Source organism: Prunus dulcis, chromosome 1 (assembly GCF_902201215.1).
Source record: "Prunus dulcis chromosome 1, ALMONDv2, whole genome shotgun sequence".
Lineage (NCBI taxonomy): Eukaryota > Viridiplantae > Streptophyta > Magnoliopsida > Rosales > Rosaceae > Prunus > Prunus dulcis.
In genome coordinates, this window is record NC_047650.1 from 28,819,383 (window position 1) to 28,834,068 (window position 14,686).

At 37.3% G+C, this 14,686-nt stretch overlaps 3 protein-coding genes across 4 annotated transcripts; 2 read left to right on the forward strand and 1 right to left on the reverse strand.

Moving 5' to 3' along the window:
* The first annotated feature begins 2,347 nt into the window (after positions 1 to 2,347).
* On the forward strand, positions 2,348 to 6,726 carry LOC117635288. Its single transcript, XM_034369634.1, has 8 exons — positions 2,348 to 3,599; positions 4,192 to 4,291; positions 4,406 to 4,462; positions 4,782 to 4,899; positions 5,021 to 5,103; positions 5,728 to 5,789; positions 5,869 to 5,965; positions 6,318 to 6,726. Exons 1-7 carry the CDS (start codon positions 3,280 to 3,282, stop codon positions 5,963 to 5,965), a joined length of 837 nt encoding a protein of 278 aa, XP_034225525.1. The 5' UTR covers positions 2,348 to 3,279; the 3' UTR covers positions 6,318 to 6,726.
* Positions 6,727 to 6,918: 192 nt separating this feature from the next.
* LOC117635296 (photosynthetic NDH subunit of lumenal location 3, chloroplastic-like) lies at positions 6,919 to 8,448 on the reverse strand. 2 transcript variants are annotated; one of them, XM_034369640.1, is made up of 3 exons: positions 8,276 to 8,448; positions 7,253 to 7,506; positions 6,919 to 7,135 (listed from the first exon to the last, which is right to left on the reverse strand). In XM_034369640.1, exons 1-3 carry the CDS (start codon positions 8,307 to 8,309, stop codon positions 7,037 to 7,039), a joined length of 387 nt encoding a protein of 128 aa, XP_034225531.1. In that variant the 5' UTR covers positions 8,310 to 8,448; the 3' UTR covers positions 6,919 to 7,036. The 2 variants fall into 2 exon arrangements, with proteins under 2 accessions (XP_034225531.1, XP_034225537.1); XM_034369646.1 differs by having other exon boundaries at positions 7,253 to 7,511.
* A 4,019-nt stretch (positions 8,449 to 12,467) lies between these two features.
* On the forward strand, positions 12,468 to 14,638 carry LOC117614008 (gibberellin 2-beta-dioxygenase 6-like). The gene is made up of 3 exons (XM_034342673.1): positions 12,468 to 13,241; positions 13,705 to 14,026; positions 14,209 to 14,638. The coding sequence occupies exons 1-3, from the start codon at positions 12,778 to 12,780 to the stop codon at positions 14,455 to 14,457; spliced, it is 1,035 nt and encodes a 344-aa protein (XP_034198564.1). The 5' UTR covers positions 12,468 to 12,777; the 3' UTR covers positions 14,458 to 14,638.
* The last annotated feature ends 48 nt before the right edge of the window (positions 14,639 to 14,686 follow it).

Sequence of the window (14,686 nt, forward strand, 5' to 3'; positions counted from 1 at the left end):
GTTCCGCATACAAAAAATAATTCCTTACTCAAATTTGGAACTCAGCGCGGTGGAACTAAATGTCCTTTCTATGACTACTGAACTTACAAGCACGCCCCAAAGAATCAGTCGTCGTTTGACCCAAAAAAAAGAAGAATCAATAGCCGACGGTCCTTCGTCCTGTGAAATTTAATGGGCCGGTCCCGCCTTAGTTTGTTAATAATTGAGGGTTGTGTCTCGACTATGTTCAGGCTCAGGCTCGATCCAAAACAATTTCATACTTTTCAGGCGCCCTGAAAGGAAGGATAAAATGCTTAATAATACCTTCCATTCACATTAAAGACAATTAAAAACAATTATGAGGGTGGTGGTAAGTGAAAATAATGTCATTTATTTAAGGGTGTTGATAAATGAATCTTAAAATTAACTGAGTACATCTTAATATTTAAATCAAAATGTAAAATTAACTAAGTATACTCTATTTAATTATCAAAAATACTTCTAGTACACCCTAATACATTATCACACGAATCCTAATAAAACGTTTTATCATCCATGATCAATTTCAAAGGCTCTTCTTTAACGTTTCATAATTAAAGAAACTTTTTTGCTACAAGGAATATTCAGGGAAAATCAAACATAAAATCTCAATTTGAAAAGTAACACTCTTTCGCAATTCCTCTTTGGTTCTTTGTAACTTTGGCAATGGCAGTATTTTTACCCCAGCAGTGGTCACCAGAAGTTTGGGAGGGTTCCACAGTCCACTGGTTCCTTGGTTGCCATCCTCGTCAATTGCAACAAACATGTTACTTATAGGATCTTCGGGTCATGAATCTTTTGAAAGATTTGGAATTGCACCGTAGTCTAGTAATGCTTATAGGCTATGTCTTCTTTGGTCTACATGCAACTTATGATATGGCCCCCATAAGCAGACAAAGCCAGAATCTCTGAGAAAGTCGATGACAGCAACGTCAGAGAGAAAGGCAGAGCCTTGAAATCACCGTACAGTCTGAAAGTTCTTTGCAGGAATGCTTCTTCAGTTTCATTTTATATTATGAAGCAACTAGTTTATTTGAGAACAAATTATTCTTAATGTAACAATAAACAAAACTATACTAGTTGCAGCAGTGTGCTTATTAAAAACTAAATGAACATCAGATATCGAAGTAATCTTTGTTTTTCGATACCATAATAGAATGCAAGCTCAACATATGAAAAATCGAAACAAATGCATTAATATGTGTACAAAAGTTCAAATTCAAATATAGAAGGTTGGGTTCATGACTTTGTACGTGACTACAAACTCACTCTTTCAACAGGGTAATACGCTTATATTTGATTATGGTTGTACATGGTGAGTAGGGTGTGCTTATTAAAATTACATTTGTTTCACAATTCAAAAAAAATTTTTGGATCATTTTATATTAGAATAAATTAGTAATTTAATAAAGAGTTTGGTAGTAAGGTATACTCAGTTAATTTTAAAATTTGTTTAACAACACCCTTTTTAACTATTTGCATCCAGTAGTTGAGTTATTAGAGGATTAACAAAATAGATGAATTATTCCAAACTATTTACTTTTACAACTGTGATTAATTAAAGTTAGGTTTGGAGAAAAAGTTGTGATGATTAAGTTGGTTGGATTTGTGAGTTCAAAAGATTAAAGAAAATGATCTTAGTATAATATTAAAAGGATTAGGGTCCAACTTCACTGTACGAAAGAATTTTTAAAACCATTTAAAAAAATATATATAAAATAAGGGAGTTAATTTTCACACTCTCATTTTGTCTACTTACAACTCCAACCATCTCTTTAGACAAATTTTAGGGAGGATTTGGAAAAATACAACTTCAATCATGCTCCTTATTCACCTCCTAAAATAGGGAGACCTCTAGGAGCCCCTAAATATGAGGAGAAAGAAAGGACTTCTTGTAGCTCCTTATAATTTAATGCTGCTTTATTTAATGAGTATTTTAAACCTTTAATTCATATTTATTATTTTTATATTATTTTTTAATTAAGATGAATCAATTAAAAAAGAGTTATAGTATTTATGACTTCATAAATTAGAGAGCGTGACTGAAGTTTAAATTTTATAGAGAATTCCTAAAATAACTTTGATATATTTTTATCTAAAATTTAATTAAAAAATAAAGAGCATGATTATAAATGCTCTAAGTGAATAAAAGAAAAGCGAGAAAATCATCGCACAAAAATAAAAAGTTGATGAATAAATAAAAAAAAGGTGTGGAGAAAGGAAAGGTGGAGAGTCCACAATAATTGGCATCAAATGCTTATGGGGATTCGCACTGTTGCTGAATTCCAAGATCTGCAACTAGAAACTAAATTATTCAACTTTAGGAATAAAAAAAGAAAAGAAAATGAAAACTAAAAAAAACGCCCTCAACTTTTTGTTGCCCCCATTCTTAGCTTCCCCATTGGCTGAGCTCCAAGCCCTCTGAGCTATCTCTTTTGTCTTTCTTTGGAGAAAAGAGAAAACAAACAAGAGCACCACTCTCCCATAACCAAATAACCCAAAAGCTTTTCAACAAAACAGAAAAGAAAAAGAAAAACAATAATAATAATAAAGAGAAAGTAGTAGTGAGAGAGTAAGAGAGTAGAGCCAGCCATCACTACTGCTACTACCCAGAAAAAAAACAAAACAAAACAAAAACAAAAAGAAAGCAAAGAGGGCCAATTAGGGCTTCGTCGGAAAGTTGAACCCAAAAAGGTAACGCCCTCTAAGCTTTTCTCTCTCTTACCACCACACGTACCCACTTGGTGCTCTCAGTGCTTTCCATTATCCGCCATTTGGAGTTAGAGGAAGCCAATGGTTTAAAAAAATTTCTGGGTTTTGGTTAGTACTGGGTCGGAGTCGTGCTCTGCTTCTTCTTGTGTTGCTCGAGCTTTCAAGATTGTGAGTTTCAGGGGTTTTGCTTTTTGTGCCTTTGTTCAAGTTTTGGGGATTTGGGTATTGCTTTTGAAATTGCTTTTTCTGCTGAATTTGAAGCTTTTTGTTCCCAGTTATCAGTTATGGCGGTTTTGTGTGGTATAATTGAGCTAGCTGTAATCGTCGTTGGGCCATGGAATCTAGGGTTTTGATGACCCAAGGTTCTTTTAATAATTGAACAACCCCAAAGCAGTGATTTTGTGGGATCAAGAAAGAAAGCGTTGGCTATACGCGATGTGGAATTTCAATTCGTTCAGAAAAAATTTGCGTTGATTTGAATTGCTTAGTTGATTGTATGCTGTCCTTTGTTAGAGAGATTGGGATTTAATTGTGGAAAAATAGAAGGAAATGGCGATGGAGTCGAACACGGGGTTTCACCACGACGAAACATTCGGGTACGGTTTGAACCGACACGCGATATCATTCCAGTCTGGGGCCATAAACAGCACCTCGGATATGATTCCGATGGGGAATTACTTCGGGACGGATGGGGGCATGATGTTCTCTGCGAATTCGGGTATCATTAACAACAACCCTGTAATTAGTCAATCTGGGAATTCATCAGGTTCTCTTCTTCTCGATTCGGTGCCCGGGCTCAAGCATGACACAGGCTTGGCTGTTGAGTGGTCTGTGGAGGAACAATACAAATTGGAGGAGGGCCTTGTCAAGTAGGTCATTCAGAATCTTATCTTTTATTAAATTTACTTTTGTCATGTATGTATGTGTTTAAGTGCCCCAATTGTGTATAATTTCCTGTTACTTGGATGTTCATGCTGTTTTTGTCCTCTCCCTGTTGCTAAACTACTTTTAGTTATGATCCGCCGGAAGTTGTGACAAAGTTTCCGGCGCAAATAGGTTTTGTTGTTGATGGAGTCTCCTATTGTTTGCACTCTCTGTAACAAACTGCAAATTCTGTGGGCATCCTCATATTGGCATAATATATATATGTTTTCTTTGTCTTAAACCATAATTTTATGGCCTCTCATCGTGCTCATAATGTTGTGGGGTCTTTCACTCATTGCCATAATTATCAGTGTTTCTCATTCCTGCAACATAGAACTTGCAATGCTATTGTTATGCTCTAATAGCCCAGTCTGTTTCACATGTCTGTTTGTTATGTTCATAATTTCCTTTGTGATGTGGATTGAATTTCTTTCACTTCACTTTATGTTGCATAGTTGGTATCTTACTATGGTGAGTTTCATCTAGGGTTTGTTTTAAAGTTTAATATTTCTGTGCCATCTTTAAAATAAAATGTAGATATGCCGAGGAACCAAGTATTATGAGGTACATAAAGATTGCAGCAACATTGCGTGATAAAACTGTGCGTGATGTTGCTTTGAGGTGTAGATGGATGACGGTAAGCTCTTTACTCTTCCTAATGCTGTTTGTTCGTTACTTTGGAGATTTGTGTTATCTGTTTACTTAAGATTTGTTGATTGAGTTAGAACTACTTTTGGAAATCTTTTTGCAGAGAAAGCGTAGGAAACCTGAAGAACACATTATGGGAAAGAAGGGGAACATTAGGAAGGTATGTTGGTGAAATTTAGATAACCTTCTAACATTGGTTATTGGTTCAATTGTTTTAATTTTTATATTGTGAAGTGTCATTCAATTCATGGCTCTGAGATTGAACATTACTGTATGTATCATCATTGGTGAACCTTGAAAAAAAGAATCCTATGTTGCATGAATGACTTTTTATGTAATGTTGGCTTGAGTTGTTCTCCAACTCCGTTATGTAAGCTATAACACCAGAGATGGGATTTTGGTTTTAATTGAACCAATTAATGTCTTTAGGATCTAATGTTGATTGAAGAACCCGTATTCTAAAGATCATGCTTCTTCAGGATAAACTGATGGAGTCTTCCTCAAAGACAAACATACTGTCAGCTCCACCACTAGACATGGCTGCATATTCTCTTATGGTGCACCATATGGACCATAATGAGCGTTTGCATTGTGAAGGTTAGAGAAACTTCCTTGTTCCTGTTTATTATTAGTTTTCATCTAAGTTACTTAGTTCCTGTTTATTTATAAATTTCTTTTGATAGTTTCATTGATGTAATTGTTCTTTGGGTACTCTCAGGAATAAGTGGCACAGCCAAGCATCTGTTGGAGCAAAATGCTCAAGCTTTTAGTCAAATCACATCTAATCTTTCTACATACAAGGTCAATGCATAATCCGTGGTTCTTCATGTTGAATATTATACATCGAATTTTCATGCCATAGTTCAAGGAAAAGGAGATGCGTGTACCTTTTATGTTTTTGTGTGCACTTCATATTATAACAGCATATACTGCTTTATACTCTTCTTCTGGAATTTCACTTTGCCCATTGATCAGCATATATAATGAAATAATTGACTTCATCTAGTTACTTATTTATTTTAAGCTGACCTTTATTTTAGTTGTTTTTGGACTATCCATTCAATCGATGGAATTTGGTTATGTTAAACTAATGCCTATTTGGTGATTCAACTATGATGATTCTTCAAGGGAATGTCCTTGTATGCCTAAGTATCTGAATCTTAAGATTGTAATGTCAGCTCTCTTCTTTTAGTATGACTTTTTTACCTTCTCACCAGTTCATCAGAAGGGAAGAAATAGCTTATATTTGCCCCATCTTGTGTATTATCATTAACCCACAGCACTGGTACCCCAAATTTTTCTTCTCTCATTTTAAAATGCGCTGGCATAAATTTTCTCTGCATTTCAGATGACCATATATTCTCATTAACATAAGAAGCATGTGCTTTTCTGTCTTGCTTAGAGGTTTGCTTCTTTCATAAACAGTTACAGGAAAACATTGACCTCTTCTGCCGCACGAGGAACAATATAACTTCAATCCTAAATGAGTATGTACATATCTTCAATCTATATTACAAATAATGCCAATTTGTGAGACATTTGACAATGCTGTTTCTTTTTTTGCAGCATGAGAGGTATGCCTGGCATAATGAGCCGAATGCCACCATTGCCTGTATCCATTAATGAGGAGCTTGCTAATAGTATCTTGCGTAATACAACTTAGGTAAGTTCATGTGAAATGACATAAAGTGAACTCATATATGTCTGTCTTTTCATGACATGGGCACTTGTGAAGGAGGGAGAGAAAAGAGGGAAGGGGGGATGATTGTCTACTCTTTATTTATTCCTGTCATATAAACAGTTAATTCTAGATCATTTCAGCCTGTAATCTGATATGCTTTATATGCAAGTACTAGCTGTTAGTTCTGCTTTTCTTCGCTATGAACTGTGGTGTCCATGTTTTCGCTAGGTTCATTGCTTAATGCCATATGTGCTGAATATGAATGAATATGCCTAAACTTTTTTTGGATATACAGAGTTGATATTTATTTATTTTTATTACCAAATGCAAGCAGACAAATCAAGGTCCTGAATCCTGATGGACTGCCTCATTGTCTGAGCACAAAGTGTACAAGTTGGGAAGCAGAGTTGCAAATATCTGACAAGGCCTACGCAGAGCCTCCTCAATTCAAATCTTGGTCTCAATATGTCATTTGATCGTGTAGTGCTCCATCCCCTGGCTGCATGTGTCGTGTCTAAATACATATTATGTACCCTTACTCTCATTTGTGCAGAAAAATAAGTGATATATAAATTTAGTTGGAGCTGCAGGCACTTTTTTTTCCTTTTTCTTTTTTCTTCTCTTGTAAATTTCAATTTATAATTGCTAATTGTACCACTTCACTTATGTTGGGTACCGTGGTTTGATTTGTTGGTTTGCCCATTTTTCCTCCCACCTTAATGAAACACTTTAAAATTCAATTCTATGGGGAAGAAAGGGTAGTGATTTTCTAATTCGATCGTCTCTCTCTATCTTTGAATGTTTATCGAATGCATGGTCATCCAAGCTTCCTGTTTCCCCATCTCCCAGCCACCAGTCACCCACAACCCGACACAAACATGTCCTATATATATAGTGTAACAAAAACAACCACCACCAAAAAAAAAAACAAAAACAAAAAAAACAAAAAAAACAAAAGAACTTGAGGATGAACTTTTATTTACAGATGAAATTGTTGTACTGTACTACTGGACACCAATTTAAGGCCGAGGCTGCATTGACGACGTGTCGTGTTTAAGGCGCGAGAGCCATCACCTCCTGTAAGACGACAGCAGCCTGATTGTATCGATCTTGGGTCAAAGGAACGCTACGAATTTTCATTGCATGATCCAACTGCCAAAAGCAACAAAACAAAATGGGTTTGTTATTTCAAGGTTAAAAAAAAAAAAAAACACCCGAAGGAAGTGAAATAATGCAGCTAGAAAGAGAAAGAAATGGTTGGTTAATTACCTCTTCAATGGAGCAAAACAATTTGTTGGCAAGTTCTGTGAGGGCCCTCTTCTGTTCCCTTGGTGCACAAGAGATCATCTGATTAAGATCACAATACAAGAATGTGGATTTCAGGCGCAGATCCCTTCCCAACAACTCCCACGACGACTGACCCTCGTTCACCAGATCGCTCCCAATCGACAGCAACTCCAAGGCACACTTCTTAATCCTACAAGCACTTCCCTTCAACTGAACATCCACCATTTTACCATGCCCTACACTAAACACACGACATCAACCACTTTTCTTAGTCATAGGGACGAGAAGGACAATGTTTCCCTCTTGTCACAAGAAAAGCATATACACCTCCAAATTCCAATTGAAAAGTTGAAGCCTTTATGCTTAAGAAAAAAACAAACTGAGACGACTGTGACAACAAGATATCTTCTTCTTGTATTAAAGCAAAAGCACTTTTGATCAAAGCACAAAACTTTCTGGACAAAAGATTCTTTTACCTACATACAATGCTAAGAATAACATATTCAAATAATAAAATTTCTAATTCCTTTTAATTGCATCCACATGTTTACTTTGAACGATGCCAAAAGAATATGGCAAGGATTGTTTAAGAACCGAATGAAGTGGTGGTGGTGTGAGAGAAAGAGAGGGACGGACTTGAGCTAACCCAGCAAGCGGCTGCTGGAAATTCATTACTATCTCATAATTTGATTGAACCCAGAAGCTTTCATTGAATTCCAACGATGCAATGGAGAATTTTCAAAGGGACTTTTGATCCCTCTTCTCTTTCTGAGGTAAAAAAAACTGTTGGAAATATGCATATGTAAATCCACCCCTCAACCCAAGGAGGAGCACATAATCAACATGTTGTTCATCCTATATCAAAGAGATTGAGGCACAAAACAAAACCCAGAGAAAATAATAAATTTAAACATACCAAATTCGAAGCAGTAGAGAATAATAAGAAACCAAAAACAAATAGAGAAGAGAGAGGAACAACGAGAGAGATGAGTCAGTCAGAGTTACCTGGACGGTCTTCTTCAAAACAAGGATGTGTCATATGTCTCTAGTCTATACTAGTTCAAGGCAAGAAATTAAAACTTCATTGTCTTCCTAAAAATAATATAAATATATTTAAGAAGTTAAAGGTGGGGACTGCGGTGGTGGGGTGCGAGAAATATCTTAAAAAGAAAAAGAAAATAAAAAAGAAAATGGGAATATCTTAACTAGAGTTGGATTAAAAAGTGAAAAGTAAAATATGCCCAGAGAAAATGATAATGATATTGAAATCAATGGTGAATAACTAAACACAAACGGGGTAACGCGTAAAGCTCTCTTGCTCCAATGCCTCACCGATTTTCTCTCTTGGATTACCTTTGTGCTTCACTCACTCTCTGTCTTCTCAATTCCAAACCCAATTTACACAAATAACAAGAGTTGTAGCTCAAGTCAAGTCGTTAAAATTATCTTAATTTTATGTACTTAAAATCGTGGATGCAATTTTCGCTTTTCAATATCTATATATTACTTATTGTGAAATATACATAAAAAGTGTATTGTAAATTTTGTTGAAATGAATACCATTAAGATTAACTTCCAACTCTACTACCGGTTTAGTGGCTTAAAAAATTAACAGAAAAATAGGTGAGTAATAGTTAGCAAATTATAGAGTACCAATAGAATTTCCCTTTTAATAAAAAGAAATTAGGGGAAAATGAAGCATAAAATTTGGAAAACATATAAATAAAAATGGACTTATAAGAGCAAGGCCCAATTCTGATCGAAACGGAAGACAAGCTGTCAAGCCCAGGCCTTGTGGGCCTGTTTTTCGCCTGTAAAGAAGCTTGGGCTTCAAGACTAGGCCATTTCTAACCGAGACCCCTAATTGTTGTGGCACTCACTTGGTCTTAAAATAGTTATAGAAAAGCGTTCATCCCAACTAACTTTAGCCTAGTTTTTACACTCTTGGTCCAATGTGGGGCCAACAAAGCAAATAACTAACGGCCCCCTTAACAAAAGTAGACCAGTAAAACAAAATTCAGACAAACTAATGGTCCCAATAACGCAATAGTTAGCCCTCTATCGAATTTTTTGGCTTGTGAAACAAGATTGGCACTATTGAAGAAATTTGGGCCCTTGAACGAATATTGGGCTTTCATATGAAGACTGCCCAATAATGTGAAGACAAGCCCAAAAGTAGGGCCAATAGTCTGCCACTTGTAACGAGCCCAAAAGTTGACCCAAGAACTTTTAAACCAGACCATAACTCACCTAAAATGCTGAAACCAGGCCCCGATTTAGGTCCCAAAATCCATAACTTGGCCCATTAACGTCAAAACGGGCCCAAATGTCGGCCCAATAATGAAAACATACCCAAATATCAGCCCAATAACATGAAAACATGCCCCAAAGTGGGCCTAATAATGGGAAAATATACCCAAATATCGGCCCAATAACATGAAAACAGGCCCCAAAGTGGGCCTAATAAGTTGATTACAGGCCCAACCGTCACCCTGATAATGTGAAAACATGCCCAACTTTTGGCCAATAACGTGAAAACCTAAATTTCAGTCCAATAAGGTGAACATAGGCCCAAGAGGGCCCATAACGTGAAAACATGCCCAATTTGCCCCTATAACGTGAATAAGGCCGAATAGTCCGCCCTATAATGTTAAAGCATGCCCAAAGTAGTAGGCCCAATAAGGTAAACACAGGACCAGTAGTTAGCCGAATAACGTGAAAACAGACCCAAAAGTTGGTCCAATGAGGTGAACATTGGCCCAATAATCGGCCCAATTAACTTAAAAAGCAAACCACTAACCTGAAATTAGGTCGAAAGTTGGGTCAATATATGGTCCACAAACGAAATCGCCCCAGTTAGCTCAAACATGCTAAAAACTTGGGCCTAACAACGTGTAAAAAGGCCAGAAGCCGGCCCAATTATGTGAAAGCAGGGCCAGAAGTAGATGCGCAAGGTTGAGCCTATATAAACAATTGAGTCTGAGCACTATAGGTGTTGCTCCTTAACAAATACGACCGGCGCAATAAAACTAACCTACGAGGACACGTGATCGACCAATTACGGATAAAATCTGTCACTGCGCAATCATCGTCAAATATGTAGTAAAAAAGGCATTATATTATTAGTAGTAATGTTACATTGTTTGGGATTCAAAAAATCAAATGGCTCTTAATTTAGTAGTATGGTATCTCTACTCACGATATTGAAAGCGGTCTCAACTTTGAATATCTTTTTTTTTCCAACGTTGATTTTAAAAATTAGAAAAAAAATCAAGGAAGCTAATAGCGATTCTTTTTTTTCTTTCTATTTTTCAAAAACCCAAAAAGGAAGCTAAATAGGCCCAGTTGTTATTTGGGTGGGCTTGGACAAGAAAAATTGTTATCTGAAAAACTAGACAACTCTTTTTCTTTTTCTTTTTCTTTTTCCTTTTTTCATAAGAAGAAAAATCGTTAATCACACAAAGCATTGAGCATTAACTTCCAAATCAAAGTGACATCGAAAGCCTCTTTGTATTCACCAAATTCCACAAATACATACATTTTCTTCTTCAAATTTCCACTGTTGCCTTTTGCAATCAACTGCTCATGAACTCTCGGACAAAGAACTGTCCCTGTTGAGAAAGTAATGGTTTTTTTTTGGGGTCCAAAATTAGAGAAGAAGATCAGCTTTTGTTTTTGTCCAAGTTACATTAAGAAAGAAGAATGATGAATGTTTATGTCTCTTTTGGCGTCACTAACAACAAAATTCTCCATCCCAAAAGGCCAAAACGCGTTATTCCAAAAAGAGACTGTTTCCTGATGTTATTGTAAACAACAAACGGATGCAACCAAAGCAAAGCATGAGACACACATAGGTTTTAGTCAAACATTTAATTTATTTAATAAAACCTAATTCTTCGAGCATCTGATACTCCGAAAGAAGTTAGCCGCCTGATTGGTCCCTTGCGTTATTTTAATTCAAGTATGAGTCAGTATGGTGGACTGACACGAGTTACAACATGGTGACAGAGACATAATTGTTAGGAGGAGGAAGGAGGATATGCCATGCCGCTGTGGCTTTTGGGCGGCAGTGGCACCAGCACACCACATAGATATTGTCGAATTTGGAGGGGAAAAAAGAGTCATCTGGGCGGCACCATGTCTCCGTGGACCAAAATTGCTTATGATTTTGGGGCCCTTGTTCACATGTGTTTTTATTGTATTTCCAAGCAAGCACATGCACATGCAGAGCACAGCAACAGTAAATCTCAGTCAAGTCTATTGGTCATGGTGGATAAAGATTCAAACAAGGGAAATGTTTAATTGGGCTAAATTTAAGGAGATTATGAGTTGATAGGCATCTAATTATTGACACTAAAATGGGTATTAAGGAAAGGATTATAGTAAGTAATTATTAATTATCAAACAGAAAACAGACTAGTTGGTTGGTGTTGGTGTTCCTCACTCACATGCATTTGTCTTTTGCCCATATCATTGACATATTGTGGATTCAATTCTCATTTCTCAATTCTGCCTGCCTGAGCTGAGAGAATAGGAAAGATTTGTATAGCCAATGTTAAAACCTCTCCCATGCAGTGTGTATCTGTGATAGCTCAGCAAATATTAAAAAAGGAGGTCAATCCTCTACCATGTTATGTCACATTGAAATAGCTAGCAGTTTCCCAGTTTCTAGTACAATGATAATTATTATTCCTTTGCTTGGTTCCTAAGGCTGAGGTGTTGTGTATAAATAAAACGGCACTTTGAAGACAGACAGACAGACAGAGACAGGTGAGGGTGAAAATGTTGTGGTTGAATGAAATGTGTTGTAAGTTGATAGACAAATAAAATGAATAGAAAAGGGAGATGAACATCATGATGATCACATTGAGAAGAAAACTGAAGAGGGGAGAGAGGGAGAGAGGGAGAGAGGGGAGAGGTCCAAAACAAAACAAAAGTCAAATCACCAAGTGGGGACAAGTTTGCCATATCAGAGGAAAGGGTCCTATGCATTGAATCAAAACTTTTCATCTTGTCCAGAAAGTCAAAAAGGAGGAGTTAGGTTTGGATGCATCCTATTCATCATTTTCCCGTTCCTTTCTTATACCTTTTTTTCCCTCTGTTTTTCCAATTAATTATTTATTTTCAAGATTTAAGTAGCAAGTATTTGTGTCTAGTGTAGACTGAATGACTTAGTCTCCCTCAGGCTCAAAGCAATATCAGAGAGAGAGAGAGAGAGAGAGAGAGAGAGATGGTCTCCTTCTGACAATTGTCACCACTTGAGAGCTCCCCCTATTGACCCTCCTACTCTTCACATTTTGTACTCTTCTTCTTGTGCTCTTTATCCTCCTGCTCCTGCTCCTGCTCCTGCCTTGTATAAGTAACTGACGCAACCTTGGACTCTCTTTGTTCCATATATAAATATAGATATATATATATATATTTTTTCAGCCTGTTCACTTCCATAAACGCACAACTCGAAGTTGAAACCTGCAGCAGCAAATCACCACCAAAGGACGACGAAGACAATGATAGAATCAAACCCACCTCTCCTACACCATTATGGAACACTTGTGCGCAATCCATCCAATCTTGTTCAAGTTGATCAGCAACGCCACATTGGAGGGCTGGTCCCAGCTGAAGAATGCCAGCTTCCATTGATAGACCTTCATGGTTTGAAAAGCCCTGACACAAGGGAGAGCCTAGAATGCGCTCGAGCCATCTGCCGAGCGTCGTCGGAGTGGGGGTTCTTCCAAGTGCTGAACCACGGCATCAGCCCTGAGCTGCTGCAGAGTATGAGGAGAGAGCAGCTCAAGCTGTTTGCTGCACCGTTTGAGAGAAAAGCTACTTGTGGGCTTCTCAACAATTCATACAGGTGGGGGACTCCAACCGCAACGCGGCCAACTCAATACTCTTGGTCTGAAGCTTTTCACATTCCTGTCACCAAAATCTCAGAAGAAGCTAGCTATGGGGAGGACTTTGGTTCTCTCAGGTACGTTTTTTTGATGTTCTTGTTTAATTTTGAAGCTGTCTTTCTTTCTCCATCTTCTTCCCCCTCAACATTAAATCAAAGCTAATTAAGATTTAAAAGCATTGCCAATGCCATACAAGTAAATTAATTAATCTGATAATCAACAAATCCATCCTCAAAGTAAAAGTAGAATTGACTTGGCCCATCAATTTGAATGTAACTCATATACAGTTACTTAAGAAAGAAGAAAAGACCAGGCACATGCCACACATGCCACATGATTAATTCTATCTAGCTACCTGTGTAACATTCTGGAACCCCCCAAAAAAGAAGATCAACCTCTACAACTTGTGTGTGGCATGTGGGAAACTGGTCCCTCTAAAAGCAAGTGTAAATGCACAAGTTGCCTTGAAATACAAGACAGTAGGCAATGCAGCATGGCAGAGTATGGCTAATTATGGGGCTTCTTCTTTTGTTGCAACAGGGGAGTGATGGAGGAATTTGCAGCAGCCATGTCAAACCTGGCAAATTTGCTTGCTGGGATTCTAGCGAACAATCTGGGACACCAAAAGGAATCGTTAGAAGACATTTGTGACTCGAGCACTTGCTTTCTTCGATTGAATCGCTACCCGGCTTGTCCAATATCCCCAGAGATGTTTGGCTTGGTGCCTCACACTGACAGTGATTTCCTCACAATTCTTTGCCAAGACCAAGTAGGAGGACTTCAGCTCATGAAAGATTCCAAATGGGTTGCTGTGAAACCCAATCCAGACGCACTTATCGTTAACATTGGAGATCTTTTTCAGGTAATTAATTAATTAATTAATTACAGTGTAATTATTAGAAAGCAAATATAGTAAGTATACCATGTGATGTGATGATATAATTAAGCACATGTGTGTACTTGATTAGTTTAATTATTAAATTTTAAATATAATTAAGCGTAGATTTAATTAGTTAATATAATTGGGATTGTTTGTTAATAAAGGCGTGGAGCAATGATGTGTACAAAAGTGTGGAGCACAAGGTGATGGCAAACGAGAAGATGGAACGCTACTCAATCGCCTACTTCATGTGCCCTTCCTATGATTCCTTAATTGGGAGTTGCAGCAGCACATCTCCAGAATCTTCTTCCGTCTATAGAAAGTTCACTTTTCGAGAATACAGGAACCAAATTCAACAGGATGTTCAGAAACTTGGCCACAAAGTTGGCCTCTCAAGATTTCTTCTTCAATAAGCTTCCTTTACCTTGCCTTCCCCTTAATCCTCCTAAAGGGCAGCAAACCAAATAGTCAATAGTCTACGGTCAACAGTCAACACCTGCTGTCTTGTCTAGAAGAATCCCACCCCGCCCCACACATTTCTTAGTACTTCAACTTTAAAATTATATTTATACTACTCACCGTTTGTAATTTTCACTTAAACAAGTAAGCAGGGGAAGGGAGGGATATCGTACGCTGCTCCAC